This window comes from Mytilus trossulus, chromosome 6, assembly GCF_036588685.1.
Source record: "Mytilus trossulus isolate FHL-02 chromosome 6, PNRI_Mtr1.1.1.hap1, whole genome shotgun sequence".
Taxonomy (NCBI): domain Eukaryota; kingdom Metazoa; phylum Mollusca; class Bivalvia; order Mytilida; family Mytilidae; genus Mytilus; species Mytilus trossulus.
This window is the reverse complement of record NC_086378.1, coordinates 80,076,359-80,101,570: the sequence shown is the minus strand read 5'-3', so window position 1 is coordinate 80,101,570 and position 25,212 is coordinate 80,076,359. Positions and strand designations below refer to the sequence as shown.

Genomic DNA, 25,212 nt, shown 5'->3' with positions numbered 1-25,212 from the left:
AGAAACAAAACAATCAACAAATTGTAACAATTAACAATACAAGCTTGATCAGAATACAGTTCTATTAGACTCAATATGAAAGACTGTAAATTGTTATAATGAACACGCCAGTTCAACTAAGACAATATTTTATTATAAAAGTTGAACTTCTGGGCCCCTGGGTCAGTAATTTGAACTTCCAAATTAGCTAAATTTGGCACACTAGTTTTCCTGAGGGATTTAAAACCTCATTTTAAAACAATTATCAGGACTGTTAAAAACATTTCAAGAAATGATTTGCAAGTTTCAAAAGTTTTAAAACTAATCCATATGCATGGGTTTACTTCATTTATATTTCAGTTTTATATCATATATATATATACCCCAATGAACACATTAAAAATGCACATCAAAATCGATTAAAAAATATTTCATATATATCACAATAAAAGGATTGTTCATACAGAAAAATAACAAAACATCTAAGAATTCCTTATTTGTAGGTCATTATATAGGTGTTAAAGTTACTTTGCTTATAATAATTTCAACTTTTGTATTTCTCAAATAGATAGGTTTCTCATTTACCTTGTTCAGTGAAGTAAAAATGTCAATAGAAATTAGAGAGGAAATTTAAATAGATTTGTCCCAAGTAAATACAGTACAAACAAACCTATAAATCAATATCAGAGAACCAACACATGGTTCAACAAAATATACTTATTTAGTCAATATAACTTTGAAAGAAATTTTGATATGCCTGTTCTAGCATATTCCTTACAAGGTCTGTTCATAATACTGTGTGGAAATCTACATTACAATTGAATTTTCACTATGAAACATGCTATTATGTAACTTAAAGCCCTATCAACAATTTTTGTTTAGTTTAAAAATCGAACATTAATATGTCTTCACTACATATAGTTGGATGCGACATGGAATATACATATAAAAATCATCAAAATAATATCTCTCTAAAAAATAATGCACCATAGCCTAATTCAACCCCCCTTTTTTTTATAACCACACCTTTGTTAACTGAAATTAAAAGCCATGTGGTGCTGCCTTTGATAAATATGTAGGGAAATAATATCATAATCAATAAACATTAAAAATATATCCAATGTGTGACCATTCAATAAACTTCTAACAGTCATGGCCACATCTTTTGATGCATAAAAAGAATATTAAAACTAGGTTAATGGATCGTCTATTGGCTTACATATATAATGAGAAGGCCTGTAGAATAGTAATTATTTTGGGGTAATTAATAAACCTACAGGGCATAAATATTTTATTTGTAAAGTTCAAATAAGGCATGCGATTAAAAACAATACTTTTCTCTACCTCTTTCCTGATTAGCTGATTCCTAACTGCTTTACAATACAACTTAAATAACAATACAGAAAGGCAAGCCATTCTGCTTCATAGGTTTAAAATTCAAGAGTCATCCTTTTCACTGGCAAATTCGAGATTTTACTTTGGAAGCAACCTGCTTGGTTCTCCGCAAAGCGTCATGGCTTACAACTTTTTTTTATCTTTTTTATTCTTTTCTTTTTCTATTTTTTTGGCCCTAAAACTGTTGCAACTTAAAAATCTGTTACACAAACAAATATTATCTGAAACAAATTAAGTATCTTGCCTCCCTATCACTATGATTTACACTTAGTTGCAACAGTCCAGGAGTTTTTTTAATTATTTTTTTTTATTAATTTTTGTTGTCTTGGTTGTTGTAGCTCTTTTTTTTAACAATTCCTTTTTTTTTGGGGTTCATATATCAAACCCTTTGAGTAAAACATGTACATGCACTTACAAATTCAAAACAACATATATATAAAAATTGTCCAAATACTCTGGCAAATTCGTTATAAAAACATTAGATCCTACCAATTGCTCCTTAGCGGGTTCTGGTGAATCATAAAAACATTTCTTACAAACTCGGTAAAAATCTCTCCCATGTTAACTTTAAAAAATATGTTAACCCAAACAAATTAGATTTGTCTTGGCTACAAATCTGGATTTCAAGTATTGCCTGTTTACGTTGTTCAGACAGACCATGATATATTCTACCATCCCTACTCACTGTCACATTTAATAATATCTAGGGGAGATAACTTTTAAAAAATAAATCCAATGTGATCAGCTGTTAAGGGTGGCACCTTGAAAACCAGACTTGCAGTCCCTGATAAAACTATATATATCACAGATGGAATAGGTGAGCACACTGGTTATTACTATAACTAATAGTTGCCCTTGCAGTGTGTCCCATAATATATCCAAACCTCTCCCTTTCTCTACGTTATTGTAAACATCCTATAGCCTGTTTCATACAACCCAATTTGGTTAGACCTCCTTAAAATATCATTACATACACCATTATTATACTGTAATATTCATAACTTAAATACTTGTTTGAAACAGGCTATAGGTTAAAAAATTCAAATTTGATATTCTACTCTCCATTGCATTTAATAAAATTTTAACATTCACTTTCTTATATATATATCACTCATATGTATTAATCAATTTCAACAAGTATACACAAACTGATAACAATAATTACACACTTGCAAAAATATAACATGATTAGTGTGAGCCATATGATACACGATACCATATGAACCAAACATTAAAAGCTATACACATTCGCATAAACAATAGTATTAAATTTTCCAAATATGATTTTTTTTTAAGAATTTGTGGTTAATTGCTAACTGATATGCAATATTTGTGTTATATTATTATTTTTTTCTGTTAATTGTCATGATCATGTTATTTTGTACATTGTACATGTAATCAGGAAATAAAGTTGATTTTCTAAAAATCAACACGATTAGAATTTTGTTGATCAATGTATTGAGGACTATTTGTTTGAAACTTCTTTTCATCCAATACTATTCATCTTATACTACATCTAGTGAAATTTACACTACAACAATTTATGCATGGTAATAATGAATTATGCAAAATGGCATCAAGACCAGTACTTCAAACATGATATTAAATATGAACTATGTTAAACAAGTGATAAAGGCTATATTCTAATTTTTTGTTTCTTTTTTCAATAACATACATGAAAGAAAATTATTTACTGTGTTAAAATAAACTCTGAAGATATTTACACCTAACAAATAATGCACTTATTAATTGTATTTGTCAATAATCCGTCCATGGTCATGTCATGATAATTTTTACTAGATGTTTATTCATTACGTTCTATGAAGCAGTGACAAGGTTTTATTGATGATAGCATATTACTTTTTTTCATTTCACACAACATTCACACATTTTACTGACAATCGGGAGAACTTGGGTAGCTTGAGAAAGACCCTTCACTGTCACGTTTAACACTTACACCACTGCACTTTGCCCTGAGAATTTCACACTGCTGCTTGTAGAACCGGCACTCGCGCATCAATACAGCTTGCTGTCTCTGAAGTTGACGAACTTGACTTTCTAACGTTTTATTAGTCACCTCTAAACTTTGACGCTGATGCATTCGTTTAGAACGGCAATTTTGAGCATAGCCTCTATTTTTTAATGTTCGCCTTTTTTGTTTCAGTTTTACTACATCGTCTTTAGGTAATCCTTGAAGACGACGATTGAGTTCTCTCACCGGTAGTGCAACTAGTTCTTCATCTTCGAGCGAATTAAGACTTTCTTCTGTTTTGGATTTAGTAGAACTTGTACTTGAATGACTAAGAGATCTTTTTATTGAGGGAATTTTGGTTGGTGCTGCCTTGTCCTCCAGCATGTCCCGACGACTTAATGATTGCTTTCCAGCTTCAGCACCAGAAACCAAATATTTACTAAAGTTTTGAACAAATTCAGGACTGGATGATATTAAACAATCTACATCTTCATCAATTTCTTCCTCCAGACTTTGCATGGACTTTTGACTATTGCTAAAGCTTGTTTTTAATTTCATGTCAGTTTCAAACACACTTTGAGTGAGCCAGTTAAGACCGCTAAATACACTAGAATTACTATCTGAAGGACTTGGAACCTCATCGCTGTAAGTTGGAGAAGGGGGTACACTCAAATCTGAGCAAGGTGTGGTCGCTCCTGAAGATCCACTTCGCGAGGACACATCACTTTGTTTACAACAGTTGCTATACCTATCTTCTATTTCCTTCTTTACTTCGGAAGCATCCAATAACTGATCCAAGTCGAAATCGGTAATATAATCATTCGCAAGATGTTGGTCGGGTTCCATATTGGATTTGATCAGCTGGCCGGCAGATCACCTCGTGTTCGTTTCAAATTAGGTCAGAGGAATCGAGATAATTTTCTTGAATTTAGACCACTTTTCTAGTAAAATTATTGTCAAGATTGTTGTAAATGTAAGATTAAACGTTCGTTTGAGCCTTTAAATACTCACTTCTTCCATTCAAGTCCTTAATTTTGTTCAGAAATGTAGCGGCGGTCCAAGGGCAAACAACCACCGACTACCTGAACGAGAGCAGGCAACAACGAGCAAATAAGGGGAATCCCGGCTGCTTTTATACTTTGTCGAACGTCAAATCCCAAAATAGCTATGCATGCAAAAGTTAACCAATCAATGCAAAGTATAAGCCGTATTTTTAGAACCAGAAATATTGACCGACTTTCCTAATGTCACTTGAACGTTTTACAACACAGAGAAACACAAATATCAACGAATAACAAAATTGACAGAAACGATTACTAGGTTGTGCAATACCTTGACATATGGCGGGAAACGAACATGTTCAAACAGCCGTCTCTCTGTTTATATTATGTTTTAAAAAATGTGCTAAACTTTTTTAAATGCATATTAATAATTCAACTGAAATATATTGAAGTTGTACAGTTGTTGATATACAAGTATGCTTAAGAGGACCTAACATTGTGCGATTTTTTTGGGGAGGAAAAAAGGGGGAGGGCGGTGGAGGAGTATTTTTTATTTGCTTAGGCTTAAGAAAATAGTTTTTTGATTCCTGCATTTTGTGTTGCAGAATATTCATTAGATTTGGTCATGTGACAATTTTTCTTCTTCAAGCACACCAGGACAGAGTATTCATGTTTAATTCCCCCCTAAAAAAAATAATAATAACGGTAAAGTTGTCCCTTAGGATAATCTCCCGATAGTATATTTGTTCGACAATACGATATTAATGATGATAAAAAATGTTCTTAGGTCTGGAACCTTGTTATGGAATTCTTCACCCGTGTTTAAGATTAAAAAAGTAAAAGACTAGTAAATGTTTTTGAAACAAACTGTCAACTTGAGCGTATCTCTTGAAAATACTAGAGGGACACTTTCCATAGTTATATACATGTTATAATTTCACTATGAACATACTTTTTTGTATTTCAGTCAATGGTGTTTGTATACCTGTACTATATATGACTCTTGTGCACAGTGTATATGTTTTATTTCCTATTTTGCAAATTCGGAATTTCAAAATATATCTACAACATCTTTTGAAATTCCGAATTTGCAAAATAGGAAATGTAACGTATACGTATTTTTGTTTATCTATAACTTAGTGACACTCATTTGTTTTTGTACTTCAGTTATGTTTCCTCATGGGACTAACTGAGCCGATTATCCGGGATGTCTACTTAATGGTTGTGAAAAAGAGAACATAGACTTGGATGAACGACATTCTAATGGACTAACGGCCGATCATCAGTGGTGTCGGCCCATTAGTTGTAAATCAAAGAGTCGGCCCAATGGATTTAATAAAAGTGAAACATATAGGGTAAGTGATACAATGTATCCTCATGGACTAACAGCCGATCATCAGTGCGTGAGTGATATCCTCATGGACTTACAGCCGATCAGCAGTGGTGTCGGCCCAATGGATGTAATAAAAGTGAAACATATAGGGTAAGTGATACAATGTATCCTCATGGACTAACAGCCGATCATCAGTGCGTGAGTGATATCCTCATGGACTAATAGCCGATCATCAGTGGTGTCGGCCCATTAGTTGTAAATCAAAGGGAAAGATAGACTATTGCGTCAGTGATATCCTCATGGATTATCAGTCGATCAGAAGTGGTGTCGGCCCAATGGATGTAATAAAAGTGAAATATATAGGGTAAGTGATATATCCTCATGGACTAACAGCCGATCATCAGTGGTGTCGGCTCAATTGATGTAATAAAAGTGAAACATATAGGGTAAGTGATATCCTCATGGACTAACAGCCAATCATCAGTGGTGTCGGCTAAATTGGTATAAATCAAAGAAAAACATAGACTATTGCGTCAGTGATATCCTCATGGATTAACAATCGATCAGCAGTGGTGTCGGACCAATTGATGTAATAAAAGTGAAACATATAGGGTAAGTGATATCCTCATGGACTAACAGCCAATCATCAGTGGTGTCGACCCAATTGATGTAATAAAAGTAAAACATTTAGGGTAAGTAATATATCCTCATTGACTAACAGTCGACCATCTGTGGTGTCGACGTAATGGTTGTAACTCAAATGGAAACATGGACTTTTGCGTGAGTGATATCCTCATGGACAAACAGCCAATCATTAGTGGTGTCGGCCCAATTGATGTAATAAAAGTGAAACATATAGGGTAGGTGATATCCTCATGGACTAACAGCCACTCATCAGTGGTGTCGACGTAATGGTTGTAACTCAAAGAGAAACATAGACTACTGGGTAAATTATATCCTCATGGACTAACAGCCGATCATCAGTGGTGTCGGCCGAATGGATATAAATCTAAGAAAAACATAGACTATTGCGTGAGTGATATCCTCATGGACTAACAGCCAATCATCAGTGGCGTCGACGTAATGGTTGTAACTCAAAGAGAAACATAGACTACTGGGTAAATTATATCCTCATGGACTAACAGCCAATCATCAGTGGTGTCGGCCGAATGGATATAAATCAAAGAAAAACATAGACTATTAGGTCACTGTGAGTGATATTCTCATGGACTAACAGCCAATCATCAGTGGTGTCGGCTTAAATTGCTTAAAATCAAAGAAAACATAGACTATTGGGTGAATGATATCCCCATGTAGGGACTAACAGCCGATATTAGTGATGTTGGCACAATGGTTATAAGAGGGTGGTAAAGGGAGGTGGGGGATGCTTGCACGAAAAAAACGTGAAATAAGACATAATTTCACGTTGAACGTGAAATAATTTCTGTAATGAACGTTGCACGAAAAATAAAAACTTTTATTTCAACCTTTCGTTACTGAGTCACTGTCTTCTTGTATATATTAACTCTTTATTTTACTTGATATTCCCGATTTCGTATACACATTTATGATATAATTGGTTTACGGCTTTTAAAGTGTTTGAATTTTATTTGAAAAATACCTAGCACGAAAAATAAGACTGTGAAAATCACGATGCACGTAAAATTAAAAAAAGCAGAACACGTTGGACGAGGCACCCCTCTTGCACGACTGAACGTCAAATAGAAACTGCATTGAAGACCTGTTGGTGACCTTCTGCTGCTGCTACTTTCTGGTTGGGTTGTTCTCTCTTTGACACATTCCCAATTTCAATTCTCAATTTTATAGACTATTGCGTGAGTGATATCCTCATGGAATAACAGTTGTGTTCGTAATATACTACTGAATAAAACATACTCTTAAATACTAACAGTCGATCATCAAAATCATCACCCAATTGTTGTATTTCACAGAGAACATACACTATTTGATAATTGAATTCCAAATATATTTACAACGGGTGTTGATCTAAGGGCTATAAATCAAAGAGAACATATACTACTGGGACAGGGTGAACGATACCTTCATGGAATAACAACCGTTCATCAGTGGTGTCGATCCAATGAATGTGAATCAAGTCGAAACATATACTGTTTGGGGAATACTAGTAAAACCTTCATTGACTAACAGCCGATCATCATTTATGTCTATCCAATGGTTAAAAATCAAAGGGAAATATACAACTTTCTACCCATCATCATATTGTTTGATACTAATAAAAAGGATAGTTATGCCCAGTAGTCAACACTTCGGTGTTGACATGAATATAAATAATGTGGTCATTTTTATAAATTTCTTGTTTACAAAACTTTGAATTTTTCGAAAAACTAAAGATTTCTTATCCCAGGCATAAATAACCTTAGCCGTATTAGGCACAACTTTTTGGAATTTTGGATCCTCAATGCTCTTCAAATTTGTACTCGTTTGGCTTTATAATATTTTGATATGCGCGTCACTGATGAGTCTTATGTAGACAAAACGCGCGTCTGGCGTACTAAATTATAATCCTGGTACCTTTGATAACTATTACAACTGGCATTAAACGGGATATCTTGACTAACAGAAAATCCGGATTCAATAATAAACAAACCTAAACAACTGAAAATGAAAATGATGCAGTTGTCGCTCTTTGTTCAAATCTAGCTAGATATCATCAATATTTAAATGTAGACATTCAATCGGAGTTCCTTCATACACTTGTCAAAAACAAGAGGATCAAAGAAGCCAGATTATTTAATTTCACTTTCAGATATATTGATGATGTTCTTTCCATAAACAATCCGAACTTTTCTGATTGGGTTCCATTAATATATCCCCCAGAAAAAGAAATTAAAGAAAAAACAGACACGACTCCCTCCGCCCTATTTTCAGACTTATATCTCGAATTTGACTTACACAGTCATCTCAGTACCAGAATCTATGACAAACGAGACGATTTTAATTTTGAAATTATAAATTCCCCCCACCTTAGTAGCAATATACCAACTTCACCTGCATATTGGATATATTTTTTCAGACTTATTCGATATTCAAGAGCTTGCAGCTCCTACTCAGACTTTGTAAAACGTCATCAGTGTCTGAGTAGAAAGTTTATGAACCAGGGGTGTGTCAAAAAACGTCTTGTCCTTTTCTAAAAAAGTTCATCCGAAGGTACCAAGACCTTGTTAATAAATATTCCGTATCAACTTCACAAATAATACATGATGGATCATGATGGTCTTGATGTATAGATTCTGTGTACTGATGTTGTTTATCATATTAAAACGTGTCATATTGTTCGTTCGTTCATTTGTCTTTGTTCGATTATTAATATTACTTTTACTGTTTGATTGTTTTATGTGATATCCATTTAACGTGGCTCGGTACTTAAACATCCCGTCAATGTGTTTGTATTATCTTTCATTTTTTGCTGATGTGTTTTGTACATGCGACTTTTAGTGTTTCTTTTGGTACTTATAACGTGACTTTGTACTTTAAAAGATCCCGTCAGTATTATATTGTTCTATTATATGTCATTATGATATATTTCTATTATGAATTACAAAATAAAGTCAAAATTATTCAATCGCGTAGGGGAATAAACTATTTGTGGATTCTAAAAAATTCTATATAACTTTTGGACTATTAAATCTCGGTCTATTCTTGAAATTGATTCTTGCATACTTTTGATTTTTTAACCCTGTATGCTAAAATGATTTCTAACATTGCCCATGTGAAATTTTAAAAGTGTTTGTATATACATTGAACGACAAAAATACATGTGACGTATAAAATTTCTGACGTCAGACACGCGAATCAATGAATGTGTTTGTAGATAGAGTTTTTTTGTGTTCTATTAAATTGTTCCTTTTAAAATTGTTACACGATGAATACTGCTGTACCCATATTTTGACTTATTTTATTTATTATGTCTTTTTAGTTCACGCATCATTATCTAAATATAACGGAATTTGATGAGACTGTCATCAAAGTGAGAGGGTTAGCGCTATAAAACCAGGGCTAATCCTCCAATTTCTACATTTGAAAATGCCTGCACCAAGTCAGGAATATGACAGTTCTTGTCCATTCGTTTTTTATGTATTTTGTTACTTGATTTTGCCATGTGGTTATGGACTGTCCGATTGGATTTTCCTCTGAGTTCAGTATTTTTGTGATTTTACCTTTATAAACTTATTATTTTTAGGATTCGGTTAAAGTTTTTTATACAATCAATATAATTTTAACTATAATGAACCACTATTGTCTCATTAGTTTATTGTTAAGTCTGTTTATCATAATACTAATATGAATAATCATATGAAAAATTATGTTGCACCTTGATGTCAATGAAATTATCTGTATCTGTATCAATAGTCTGAAATATAATCGAAGAACAACAATAACCACCGATTGAAACATCCCTTATTTCACCAACAGTTCATTACCAGTGGTCTAGACCCAAAGGTAATAAGTATAAAGGAACAAGTGGATGGATATTTAGCCAAAAATACCGAACTCCAAGGTAAATTATAGTATCTTTCGCCACTCTATTTAAAAAAGGGAGAAATTCATAAAAAAAACTGTGCAAAAAAAAACATCGTATATAAACTATTGAAACGAATAGAAGACAAAAATACAGCTGTCTTATTCCTAATTTGGAACTGGCATTTCCCAAAGATAATCGGATGGGTTACATCTGAGTTTATAGCTTACTGTGTGCATAATGGTAGTGAACGAAATAAATCCATCATGAATACCAGGATTGAAATTTTAGATTTGCGCCAAACGTGCGTTTCGTGTACATAACTAAGACCAATCAGTGATATCCAAACCAAAAAGTGTCCAAAGGGCCAAATGAGGGAAACATTGGCTATTTATTAAATAGAAACTCTTGACACTAACTGTCCGTCATCCGTGGTGTCGACCCAATGTTAGTAATCAAAGGAAACCTTTGTCTTCTAGGTGAATGATATCATCTTGAACTAGCTGTCCGTCACCAGTGGTATCGACCCAATGATAATAGTTTTATATGCTGTAATTATATATATACGGACGTGTTTGTCAACAAACTATTTATTACGTCTTTGCAGTCAATCTATTGAATATGTACAGATTGCAATTTAAGAACGGGGTATATGATTCGTTTATGAGTTGAAACTGACTTTGAACTAGGTTTTATTAACTGCGAATACTCTCAAATGGTAGACAGGTACAGTCTTTAGTGTTTTTGTTAGCTTTTGTTGTTGCTTTTACTTGGAAAATTAGAAATGATCTCAATTTGAATAATTCTAGTTGAGATCTTAAACGAATTCGTATCTAAGCAATTAACAGAAACAGCTAAATCTGCCTGATATCCTGACTTACATCTACTTAATAATGCCGGTAGGTTAAGAACAAAATATATGATTTCATGGTCCTAATAGTGAACTTTACATTTCTATACATAGCAATATTTCAGCAGTGTCAGTATTGGGAGTATATATCTCCAAGTTGAAACGATATTTTAGAACTTGCACTTCCTATCAAGATTTCCTGGAGTGGATGATTGCTTCTCACAAGGATGATATTAAACCAAGAGTACAAACTCCACGTGGTGAAGTTGATCTCACTCCTTTGATAGTTTTTACCAAGACCATCCCGCTCAGGTTGACCGTTATAGAATAATTGTTTCACACATGACAAAAGCTGTGTTCCAATAGTTATCAAAGGTACCAGAATTATAATTTAGTACGTTAGACGCGCGTTTCGTCTACATAAGACTTATTAGTGACGCTCACATCAAAATATTTATAAAGCCAAACAAGTAAAAAGTTGAAGAGCATTGAGGATCCAAAATTCTAAAAAATTGTGCCAAAAAATTGTCGAAACCATCGTATTTTCTTTTCTTGATTGTGACCTGCGCAATTATGCTTACCACCGGATAAGTATAAATATGTGAAACATAACAGGTGACTTATTAGGAGCAGGATCTCCTTACCTTTTATAGCACCTCAGAGCACCCGATTTGTTAGGATTGGTGTTGCTCAGTCTTTAGTTTGTTTATTGTGTTTTGTATGTTGTTCTTTGTTGTTCAGTTGTTTTCTCTTTTTTATAAACCATGTTTTTTTTAGCAAGCTGCCGATTTACGAGTTTGAATATCTTTTATTATCTTACGATTCTGTTATATAGACAATTGTTGATAGTACTTGATAAATATGATGCACACATCCTATCACTATCATACATATGGATATATATTTCAAACTCATTTATAAACGCCAGGATTGTCATTTGTCTTCCCGTCAAGGCTGATGGCTCTCTCCGAGTTTCCCCTACCAATAAAATCTAGCCTTTATGATACAGCTTTGTTAGCTGAAAACGACATTGAATACCAACAATCCGTCTATATCTAGTCAATTGGTGTTTCAATCCGACTGAATGTGATTTCGGGGCTTTGCCAAGTCAACACTTCCTGTAAATATAACTTCTGTTAATATTGATATTAATCTTTTAACTGTTTTCGAAGATTTATCAAACCTCCCCAATAATTGCCTATGCTGTTAACAAAAAAAATATATCACTTTATTTTGAACATTTCAGCACACATCATCAAATGGAAAAAAATGCAATAGAGTGTTTCAATAGAACACCGTGTTAGGTCTAGCTTCTATTGGACTTCGGGCGATTCCCTAAGGATTTTTTATTATTTGTCTTTCCTAATTCAACATTGGTAAACCAATGTCGTCTTTATGTGAAAGAATATGTAAGCTGTCTAGATTTTTTTCACGTATTGAAAATGCATGAAATATTTAACACAAGACGGTGGAGATATTTAACACCATGCATACCTATTGTCATCTTTCATAGAAAAAAAACCCAATTTGTCGGACAAATCATTACACTATATTAGACATTATATAACATTGCATCAAAACGCAATGCATAACAGGAAAAGTGCTATTGCAATCTACAGGATCTCCGATATCTTTATCCCTAGTATAATAGTACCAAGTTGACCTCATATTCGAGCACGCGAATTAAAACATATCGTAATTTTAATCAGATTGAGGTTTATTGATGAATATCAGAGAAACGATAGGATGTCAATCAACCATAAAGAACGTCTACGTAACTAGTAAGAATGTCTAACTTATTTTTCATATTTAGATTCCCCTCTACTAGTCTTCCTTAGCTTTCTTTCTTCGCTCAATGGTGCCATTTTCTATACTTCTATGCATCTTAGCCTTCCTGTTGAAGATTTAGTTTTAATAAATATATCTGGAACATCTATTTTGTAACTTATTGTTTCGAGTTATCTCCCTTCGTTTGTATACAATTTAATTTGATTTTTGAAAGTGTGATTAAAGCTTTGAATGGTAATAACACATTGAGTTGAATTGTGTATATTTAGACGTAACAATAGTATTCCATAAAACATAGCGTTCAAGGTCGAAAATTCAATCGTCTAACAACAGCAAGATGTAAAAAGTATTTAGAAAGCTACACTATGTTATTTTCGACATGAAATAGACCATCTTGCCTTGAACAGCAGTGAGAATGTAACACAGGGACGATACATATATGATCTCCCAGGCTACCAAGGATATTGGAAATCACCATATTTAAATTAAAAAAAGTAGGAAAAAAAAGTATATGTTAATAGTATGAAGTAGAGACCCTGTATAGCCGTTGTCTTCACTACCCTATCGAGAAAATATCTCGTAAAGCCTGGGATCCTGGCCAAATTTTAAGTTTATGTTCGTCTTCAGCCGCACAGTGATAGGTGATCCTAGGCTGTTATATACTAAATTATAATCCTGGTATCTTTGATAACTATCCTATGAACTATATTCTCCGCCTTTTTTCGTTATAACGTGACACTTAACACCCTTCATTCCACTAAATGCTTTTTACATTTTGTTATTCCAAATTGGGTGTAAAGTAAAAGAGCTAAAATAATAAATGAATTGGTTATAAAACGACACGAATACGCACAGATGACAGACTAAAACAGTTCTGGACTGCTATTGATCGTTAGTATACGGAATCGTTCATGACTTTTTTGATGAAATCGACTCCTGAAACTTCACCAAGCCGTGCACCATGCCTTCAACCACGGCTACTAGATTACAGTCCAATTGACATAGAGGTATATGCATCTTTAGATCACTGTCAAACTGGATTAACGCCACGACAGGTAATATCAAGTCACGCTGTCTAGATTATGTGTTGTTTGTTTAATTTCTCATAGAAAATTGTTTAATTTTAAATAGAAAAGTAAAATATCTAAAATGCTCCGAGGAAAATTCAACACATATAATCCGCTATTAAATGACAAGATCAAAAGCTCAAACACATCAAACGAATGGGAATCAAGCGTCATATTCCTATCCTGGTAAAGGTGTAATACCACCATTAACTTCAAACTACTTGTCTCGTTGTTAAACATGCACTTTTAAAAGTATGTACAGACTTTATCTATGTTTCGAATAAAGAAATACTTGGCATGAGTAAAGTTTTATCCTGTCCAGTACTACAAACAAAAATTCACAGCACATTTCATATCATATAAGAACATAACCTTCACTTCAAGTAAACCAATCAAATTTTCAATATTTTTTTAACTGTGTACAAGCTTAATAGAAACCATGTAAACTCAAATATTGTATAGAAACCTCAAATTTAAAAAAAAGGGCTCTAAAATACTCAAGAAACATGTTTATGACCCAGAAACGTTTTACTGCAATGAAATGTAGGATTTATTACCTGCAACTGTCAAATGCAAGGGAAAATTTGTTTTCGACCTATTTTCGTATGTAACCGGATGTGACGTACTACGTATGAAGAAAATATACCAAGTTTAATTGCTTGCTTAATTTCTCACTTGTATATGAGTTAATTGGTTGTGTATGGCATATTCTGTTTGAATGTCTAAAAGTTTTTGTATTTGTAAAGTCAAACAGGTAAAAAAATTTGAAGAGCATTGAGGATCCAAAATTCCAAAAAAGTTGTGCAAAATACGGCTAAGTTAATCTATGCATGGGATAAGAAAATCCTTAGTTTTCGAAGAATTCAAAGTTTTGTAAACAGATAATTTATATAAATGACCACATTATTGATATTCTTGTCAACACCGAAGTGTTGACTACTGGGCTGGTGATACCCTCGGGGACGAAACGTCCACCAGCAGTGGCATCGACCCAGTGGTGTAAAAATTATCAAATGTACCAGGATTATAATTTAATACGCCAGACGCGCGTTTCGTCTACATAAGACTCATCAGTGACGCTCATATTAAAATATTTGTAAAGTCAAACAGGTAAAAAAGTTGAAGAGCATTGAGGATCCAAAATTCCAAAAAAGTTGTGCAAAATACGGCTAAGTTAATCTATGCCTGGGATAAGAAAATCCTTAGTTTTCGAAGAATTCAAAGTTTTGTAAACAGATAATTTATATAAATGACCACATTATTGATATTCTTGTCAACACCGAACTGTTGACTACTGGGCTGGTGATACCCTCGGGGACGAAACGTCCACCAGCAGTGGCATCGACCCAGTGGTGTAAAAGTTATCAAATGTACCAGGATTATAATTTAATACGCCAGACGCGCGTTTCGTCTACATAAGACTCATCAGTGACGCTCATATCAAAATATTTGTAAAGTCAAACAGGTAAAAAAGTTGAAGAGCATTGAGGATCCAAAATTCCAAAAAAGTTGTGCAAAATACGGCTAAGTTAATCTATGCCTGGGATAAGAAAATCCTTAGTTTTCGAAGAATTCAAAGTTTTGTAAACAGATAATTTATATAAATGACCACATTATTGATATTCTTGTCAACACCGAAGTGTTGACTACTGGGCTGGTGATACCCTCAGGAACGAAACGTCCACCAGCAGTGGCATCGACCCAGTGGTGTAAAAGTTATCAAATGTACCAGGATTATAATTTAATACGCCAGACGCGCGTTTCGTCTACATCAGACTCATCAGTGACGCTCATATTAAAATATTTGTAAAGTCAAACAGGTAAAAAAGTTGAAGAGCATTGAGGATCCAAAATTCCAAAAAGTTGTGCAAAATACGGCTAAGTTAATCTATGCCTGGGATAAGAAAATCCTTAGTTTTCGAAGAATTCAAAGTTTTGTAAACAGATAATTTATATAAATGACCACAGTATTGATATTCATGTCAACACCGAAGTGTTGACTACTAGGCTGGTGATACCCTCGGGGACGACACTTCCACCAGAAGTGGCATCGACCCAGTGGTGTAAAAGTTATCAAATGTACCAGGATTATAATTTAATACGCCAGACGTATATTGAGGTAATTCCCGATATCTGTTTTTAATGTTTTGGTTGAATTGAAAAGATTTTAACACCACTTTCAGCACTGATATGTTATTTTGTGGCAGTCAGGTTTTTTTTGGGGAGGGGGGGGGGGGGGCTGGATCGGCCCACTGAGAGTTACCTATCTTCGGTATGATACTAATAGCACACCTGAAGGCAGAACCTCGAGTTTACAGGCTTTTTATATAATAAGCCACTTATAACTCAAGAGCTAAATATTACCGAGAAAGAATCTGTGATAAAAGTTTTGTTGTATGTTGTCAAATGGGTCATAAAAATATATAGTGCTACATTTCTATGAAAAATATGTCTTTTTAACGCCACATTTATACATATTTTATAAATTTTTCTTCATCAATATGATATAAAATACCACAGGTTGATTAATAAAGGCAGTTCATAAAATATTCAGCATTTGTTATTTGAAATATGGAAGCATAAAACTCGAGGAATAAATGAAATATCATCGAAAGAGAAAATGACGCATGAGCATTATTTATGAAAATCCTATATTTGTTCTATTGTGCATAAAAAAGTGGAAGTTTCAAGGATAAGGAGTAACTTGATATATGTGTTGTTCATAACTGCTGTCCATGAAATAAAAGTATTAATATAAAATCTTCTTAAAATAAGACTCTCAGCTGACGTAAACCACATAACCTTCACACAGAACCAATCGGATTTTATTTTCATATTCTCTTAATCTATATCTAGTCAATTGTTGTTTCAATCGGACTGAATGTGATTTCGGGGCTTTGCCAAGTCAACACTTCCTGTAAATGTAACTTCTGTTAATATTGATATTAATCTTTTAGCTGTTTTCGAAGATTAATCAAACCTCCCAAATAATTGCCTATGCTGTTAATAAAAAAAAAATATCACTTAATTTTGAACATATCAGCACACATCATCAAATGGAAAAAAATGCAATAGAGTGTTTCAATAAAATCACCGTGTTAGGTCTAGCTTCTATTGGACTTCGGGCGATTCCCTAATGATTTTTTTTTGTCTTTCCTAATTCAACATTGGTAAACCAATGTCGTCTTTATGTGAAAGAATATGTAAGCTGTCTAGATTTTTTTCCACGTATTGAAAACGCATGAAATATTTAACACAGGACGGTGGAGATATTAAACACCATGCATACCTATTGTCATCTTTCATAGAAAAGAAACCAAGTTGTCGGACAAATCATTACACTATATTAGACATTATAGAAAATTGCATCAAAACGCAATGCATAACAGGAAAAGTGTATGCTTTTTCAATCTACAGGATCTCCGATATCGTTATCCCTAGAGTAATAGTACCAAGTTGGCCTCATATTCGAGCACGCGAATTAATACATATCGTAATTTTAATCAGATTGAGGTTTATTGATGAATATCAGAATTAGGATAGGATGTAATAATTTGATAGTTGTTCAGCTGATTCTAGAAGATGTAGACTCATGAACGTGGCGACCTAATATAACAATAGGAAAAAACTCATCAAAGATACTAACCATAATTTAGTACAATAAACGGGTGTTTTGCTCTTCACAAGACTCATCAACAGTTTGAATAGCGGTATACTACTGTTACCTATATTTATTCATCTATCGTTTCAATATGCTATTTGGAAAACAAGTCTTTAGATATAGGAATATGTGGTGTGAGTACCAATGAGACAACTCTCCATCCAAATAACAATTTAAAAAAGTAAAGCATTATAGGTTAAAGTACGGCCTTCAACACGGAGCCTTGGCTCACACCGAACAACAAGCTATAAAGGGCCCCAAAATTACTAGTGTAAAACCATTCAAACGGGAAAACCAACGGTCTAATCTATATAAACAAAACGAGAAACGAGAAACACGTATATATTACATAAACAAACGACAACTACTGTACATCAGATTCCTGACTTAGGACAGGTGCAAACATTTGCAGCGGGATTAAACGTTTTAATGGATCCAAACCTTCTCCCTTTTTCTGAAACAATAGCATAACATCACAACATAGAAAAACATACGATAAAATATCAATTGGCAGACTTAACTCAATCAAAAAAACGTATGATTACACAATGAACGAATAAATTTGATTTACTCCTTTGTAATAACATTGGTTGCCTTCGGCTGTTATCTGCTCTATGGTCGGATGGTTGTCGCTTTGACATATTCAACATTTCCTTTCTCAATTTTATTCACATTCTTGGTTTAAAAAGGCCAAATGCGATAATTGCTATTCAGCGCTTACTATTTGTTGACAACTAGCTTTATAAAAAGTAAAATCACAAAAATACTGAACTTGGAGGAAAATCAATTCGAAAAGTCCATAATCACATGGCAAAATCATATTATAATACGAATAAAAAACGAATGGACAAGAACTTTCATACTAGTATTCCTGACTTGGTACAGGCATTTTCAAATGTAGAAAATTATACATGTGGATTATACATATAAACCAAGACAAAAAAAAAGCAACAAACAAATCACGTATTAGATGCAAGCAACATTTGAGGTATCAATCATATAATCTGAAATAGTTCGGGTTGTATAACTTAGATATTGTGTAATGTATCGAACAAAACAATGCTTTGTCATTAATTAAAACACCATTTTTGCATACGATTTTATTCAAGATAAGCATGAAATCATGGTTCAATATAAAGTCAGGAGATGTGGTACGATTGCTAATGAGACAATTATCAAACACAGTCTAAAATGACGTGAAGTGAAGCTATTGTAGATCACCATACGGCTTTGAACAATAACATACGTATAGTTAGTTAGTTATAAAAGGCTCCGACAGGATATAACAAACTTCATTTTATTTGTAATCATGTCAACCTTTCGGTTCATAAAAAAACCCGTTTGTTAATTTTAAACATTAACAGAAAAACAACAAATGTCTTAAAGGTTTCTTAAGTTAAGAATGTCCGGTTGCATTGTCCACTTCTCACTTTCTATTTCTAAATGTGTCATTCTAAACTACTTTTCTGTTCTCCTTAAATTTCGTAAAGGATCGTTTATAAATGTCCAAGAACAATTTCGAATATACCACTATTTATCTCCGATTAGGTAGAGTATTATTTTCCTCGGAAGAAGTTGTTACTGATATTTTTTAAAAAGTTTGTGACATTATTGATATGAGGTATATCAAAAAGAAGTAAAGTCATGCATTTTTTTTAATTTGTTTTGTAAACGAAAAAGTATTCTACAAATTCTATACGGCATATTCCTGGCAAATATATTGTATACAGTCGATCGCTGATAAAACGGTTTATTCGATGCAAATAATATACGGCTGATTTCTGATAACTTAAGGCAATAATTGTTTACCGATGTTCAAATATCGTAAATCGATGAAAAAGAGACAAATCAAGATAAAAACAATAACTGAACGAATTACAAGAACTCAAAAAGGCGGGAAACTGAGATCGTCAAAGAGGTAACAGTCTCCTGCTATGCGTATCTTAGCAATGCAAAAAGTCATGTTTTTCTCTGACTATTTGTGATGTTTTAACACGAAATTAAATTGCATGTTGGGTGTGTACCGATTGACAAATTAGTCTTAGATTCAGGATTTTATTTATTAGTTGTTTTCTCTTTGAATAGCTGTCAGCAGGTGCAAGTACTCTCAGATCTGTGATTAATGTTTTTTTGTAATTGTGATAATAAGATGCCCTCCCACGTCCACTGATTTTGTTAGATGTTTTTCTATTTGTATCCATCTGACGAGATAAGCCTTTTTCAACTGATTATTAAGGTCTGCTTTTATGTTGTACTGTTGCACCACTGTCTCCGGTTAGGAAAGGATTGGGCGCCTGCTTACATGTTCAACCCTGCTACATTCTGTATGTGCATATTCCAAGTCAGGAGCTTGTAATTCAGTAGTTGTCGTGTGTTACATATTTGTTTTTCGTTTATTATTTTTTTGAAAAATTAGGTTGTTAGTTTTCTCGTAATAATAGTTTTATATTTGTCATTTCGGCGGCTGCCATACTTAGCCAGTCAAAACGTTACAATCGTAAATAGAACACAATTACACATCAGACGACAATGTTTGTCTGTAAAGCAGTCTTACGGTGGAGTGACGAGAAATCAAATTCTTAACGGTGGATTGACGAGAAATCAAATTATGAACGGTGGATTGACGAGAAATCAAATTTTGATCGGTGGATTGACTAGAAATCAAATTAAGAACGGTTGATAACTGATGATAATAGGAAAGATCACTGTATTACCATGGTGCATCTCAAGCGCCTTTCATGTTTCACCTCCATCCAGAACTTTAAAATCCCAAAATTTGAACGCAAAGGATGTATAGAACTTGCAAAGTGAGGAACTATATTATTGTTAGGGACATAAGAAGAAAGGCCATATTTACCCAAGATCAACATTGCCCTAACACGATGAACCCTGATGTTTTAACATTTTCTCAGTTTATAAACAAAGAATGGAAGAAAGCAATGCTATACATTAGCCATGGTCTGAAGACTTATGTGATGATAACGCAGGGATGTTCAATCATATTTGAGGATCTTTCGGACATAAAATCGAAGAAAATATTAAATTATTTATGAAAATATTTCTTCCCATTTGTCACGTACAAACACATATTTAAGAGTACATATAGAACCAATTGGTAATAGTACAAAAACTTTCAAGTATTGATTTTGAAAATATGATCAAGTATTTATTCCTTTCAATTTGTCAATACGTAAGGGACAGCATTTGACTTTCATTCCCTTCGCTGTATAATTAATCCCATGCATTGATAACATTATTTGATAACGTTGGAAATTCCTAACCTTGAAAACGCCCGGGATATACGTGAAATAAATATGAAAATATTGATCAATTATCATGCGACAAAAACAATAGTAAGTACATTGTTTATATATTCACAGTTGTTTATTAAGCTTATATTCTGATGCTAGACAAAATAGTGGAATAAAAAAATAAAATTAGATGTATTCCCGAAACAGTGGGGACAACCAGAATACTTATGTTTGTAATAATACTGAATAATTTACCTTCAACTTGTTTGTCATCAGCTATCGATAACAACAATTGTACGCTCACTCAGTTTATCAGAGGCCTTCCAGTGGATATTTGAACAGAATAAAAGAGTAAAGCTCATGCATGTGCACGAGAAGAAATTTGTTTAGGTATTTTACATTTAAATCAACACGCAAGGTTAAGACCTCTGCTAGTTTTTCGTATTATTTGAAATATGCGTTTAGAATCGTTGGTAATCCAACAGTTTAAAAGTGTACAACAAGTATGATGTGACAATTCAATGTTATAGAGGAACGTTTGAACATAATCTGACCTAGTCAATTTATAACCTTACTGTGATAAGCAATGGTCTCGTCCACACTGTTATAAAACGATTCTATAACTATGCAAATTGAAGTTATAAATACTGACACATGACACAATCAATTTCCTTCGTTTTGCCGTCTTTTTGTCATTTATTTCTCTAGCTTCTTATTCTAATAACCTTAAATTATGAAAAAAAACGTGCATCATTTAAATTGAATTATTGAAATTGGACTTTCAACTGAAAGTAAATTTAGGGTGATACACTCGGGGACGAATAGTCCATCAGCAGTGGCATCGAACCAGTAGTGTAAATAGTTATCAAAGGTACCAGGATTATAATTTATTACTCCAGACGCGCGTTTCGTTCACATAAAACTCATTAGTGACACTCATATCAAAAAAGTTACAATTCCCTCGGGGACGAATAGTCCAACAGCAGTGGCATCGACCCAGTAGTGTAAATAGTTATCAAAGGTACCAGGATTATAATTTATTACTCCAGACACGCGTTTCGTTCACATAAAACTCATCAGTGACACTCATATCAAAAAAGTTATCAAACCAAACAAGTACAAAGTCGAGGAGCATTGAAGAACCAAAATTTCAAAAAGTTGTGCCAAATACAGCTAAGGTTATCTATGTCTGGGATAAGAAAATCCTAAGTGTTTCGAAAAAAATCAAAGTTTTGTCAACAGGAAATTTATAAAAATGACCACATGATTGATATTCATGTCAACACCGAAGTGTAAAAAATGTTTACATCTCTGAATCACTTGAGCTCAACCCAGTTTTATGCGAATTTATGCAACCCATTTTCCCTTGTAAACTGTCATATGCATTCTCGTCGTTTTTCTATCAACTAAGGCTGAATTAAAATTCAGTATAATATTTCTATAATTTTTTTTACGAATGTTAATGTATACTAGTATTCAATTGATAATTTTATTCATCGTGCAAAGAAAAAAAAACGGATCGCGTTTATATTGAAAGCCTCAGTTGAAAGATCGACTTCACCATCTCTATAAAAATGGGAATCGTAGATACAAATTTCTTGTTTTGGGTTACAATAATTCATATTTTATAAAGAACCACACTGAATCTACTAGAAAATATGCTGAAGATGATAAAAACAAAAATGCTGGACAATATATTTGTTGCGTTTTGAGGATTCATATTTCAACAAACAGTCGGTATTCCCATGGATACTATTTGTGCACCCCACTTGGATTTTTTTTACTCGTAAGAATCAGAATTTATATAACCCGGATTTTTTTTTTTTTTAATCGATTGATGAATTTTGAACAGCTGTATGCTACTGTTGCCTTTATTTATATGTTCCGAATGTTCCTGTATCTACAGAAGCCACCACTATAATTATGCGTTAACCCTGCATTGAGTATACACATAAAAGAGATAGAAGACATCAGTCGAAGAAAGGTGAATTGATTTAGGAAGTAGTATAAAAAGAGGTATGCTTGCAAATGGTGAGGAAACCATCCCACAGAATGGAGATGACCTTGTAATACGAAACTAAAGGTCACTGTAGGTACTTCAACGATCGACAAAACCCATACCATAGGTCGAGTTCACTTGAAAATCTCGAGTTAACTTTACGTAATCGGGTTTCCACAATACGATTTTATTTGAACCACTCGAGTTAACTCCTCGCACTCTGGTTCCAACCCTCACCGAAACAGGGTTAAACTCGAGACTCTTTTGATTGACGTCAAACCAATGAGAATATTTTAATTTTTATACTTGGTCAGGGACTAACCCTAGAGTTACTTAGAGTTGTTCCGAATATCAGCTCGAGTGCGTTCACGTGACAATTTATTAACTCTGAAGTCGATTGAAGAGTTTCAAGTAAACTCGACCGTATAGTCAGCTAGGAAAGTTCCGACATGACAGTACGTGAAAGTGTATTGTTATTAATTTGAAATCGGAATTGGTTTATTGGTTTATTGCAAAACTGGATTAAATAACCACATGTCAGAGTCAAGTTTCATCATTATATTTGTGTTACATTCTGAAATTTAACACATGTACTGCAAAGCTTTTTGGATCATCAATTTAAAGAATTCAATATCCCAACATATTCACCTATTGTTGTCATAGCGGTCGCCATTGTTATTATGCCTATGCATAATTTTGCAATCAGCTTGAGTTTAAATTTGTCAATACATTCGATGGTTTACAGTCAAAGTTAATGATAGATGACTTAAACATAATTTGATGTGTTATAATACAAATGAAGTAAAGTTTTTGATGAAGGATCATTTAATCGATGAATAACAGGGAATAATAGATGGAATACCCGTCAAGGTCAAACATCAAAATTAATATACATATTAGATAGTTTTGGATGAAATGGCTTCAAACGATCAAGGGAACAATTGAAGATTGTCTGTAACATTTTTGACTTTGTACAGTCACTTTTGAATAAAATTGTTGCGATTTACCTAGGTTTTATACCGTGAAAAAGCCGGTAAGACAGTCTTTGGTTTTAATGTCATATTTGTTTTTCTCATAGGATTTTGTCTAATGCTTAGTCCGTTTCTCTGTGTCTTACATTTTTTTGTTGTGTCGTTGTTTCCTCTTATATCTAATGCGTTTCCCTCAGTTTTGGTTTGTTATCCCGATTTTGTTTTTTGTCCATGGATTTATGAGTTTTGAACAGCGGTATACTACTGTTGCCTTTATTTAACAGTCTACTTGTACATTACTTTATTTTTTCCCCCCGAGTCTCATTTTAAAATGAGAAAATACGGCTGTAACAAAATACAGTTTCTTTTGCTCGATTAAATTATTTATCTGATAGCAACAATATTGAAGTTAAAATCATAATTCATTATTTGATACTTATTCATAGCACGCACAATTAGCTGAATTAACGTTGGTTAACTCAAAGAAACGCGTATCAAATAAGTGAAATTTGAGTTATAATTTCTTTCCAAATCCCTTCACATCGCTTCATCAAAATAATAATTCCTCTGAAAATATTTTAACGACTTTATGGCATGACATTTTAGAATTTAATTTGTCATGACACAGTGAGAACTTCCTATTTTCTTAGACATAATCAATCAGTAATATTAAGAAATACCGACGGAAAAATGAAAAGTGATTTCTTGTCACGCATAGGAAGTGCATAAGTTATTGGATATAGGCAATGTCAGGAGAATTTTATCTTTAGTTATCGGTTTGCTAAATGAGTTTTTCTGACGAGTACAAAATCTAGATGTGGATGGATTCACCTGCATTTCTTTTCGTCTTTTTAAAAGGGGCGACTGAAACAAAAGGGATATTTAAACTCAGTCGAAAACAGACTGACAATACGTAAACCCTTGGACAATATGTTTCTTAGGACAAAAGTTATATGTAACTAATTAGAGCAATAGGAATTCATCTATCATGTTCATTAGATTTGTCTTGATTTTGTTCGCCTCGTTGAAATGGAACTAACAGATATCTAAAATACATGTAAATCTACCTTAAATCTTGAGTTCCATAAAGGAGCTCATAAAATAATTGCAATTTGAATTTGATATCACGAATTTATGGAATTAGACCTTAAATTTGTAATTAATAAAATTGAGAATGGAAATGGGGAATGTGTCAAAGAGACAACAACCCGACCAAAGAAAAGAACAACAGCAGAAGGTCACCAACAGGTCTTCAATGAAGCGAGAAATTCCCGCACCCGGAGGCGCCCTTCAGCTGGCCCCTAAACAAATATATACTAGTTCAGTGATACTGAACGCCATACTAATTTCCAAATTGTACACAAGAAACTAAAATTAAAAAAATACAAGACTAACTAAGGCCAGAGGCTCCTGATTTGGGACAGGCACAAAAATGCGGCGGGGT

The 25,212-nt window shown here is 33.5% G+C and overlaps 1 protein-coding gene across 1 annotated transcript; it reads right to left on the bottom strand.

The window, feature by feature from the left end:
• Positions 1–998: 998 nt before the first annotated feature.
• LOC134721964 (transcription factor MafB-like) lies at positions 999–4,470 on the bottom strand. The gene has a single exon (XM_063585314.1). The coding sequence runs from the start codon at positions 4,190–4,192 to the stop codon at positions 3,266–3,268; it is 927 nt and encodes a 308-aa protein (XP_063441384.1). The 5' UTR covers positions 4,193–4,470; the 3' UTR covers positions 999–3,265.
• Positions 4,471–25,212: the final 20,742 nt, after the last annotated feature.

Excerpts from the sequence above, each read along its gene's own strand:
- LOC134721964 (XM_063585314.1), bottom strand. The coding sequence starts at position 4,192 with ATGGAACCCGACCAACATCTTGCGAATGATTATATTACCGATTTCGAC.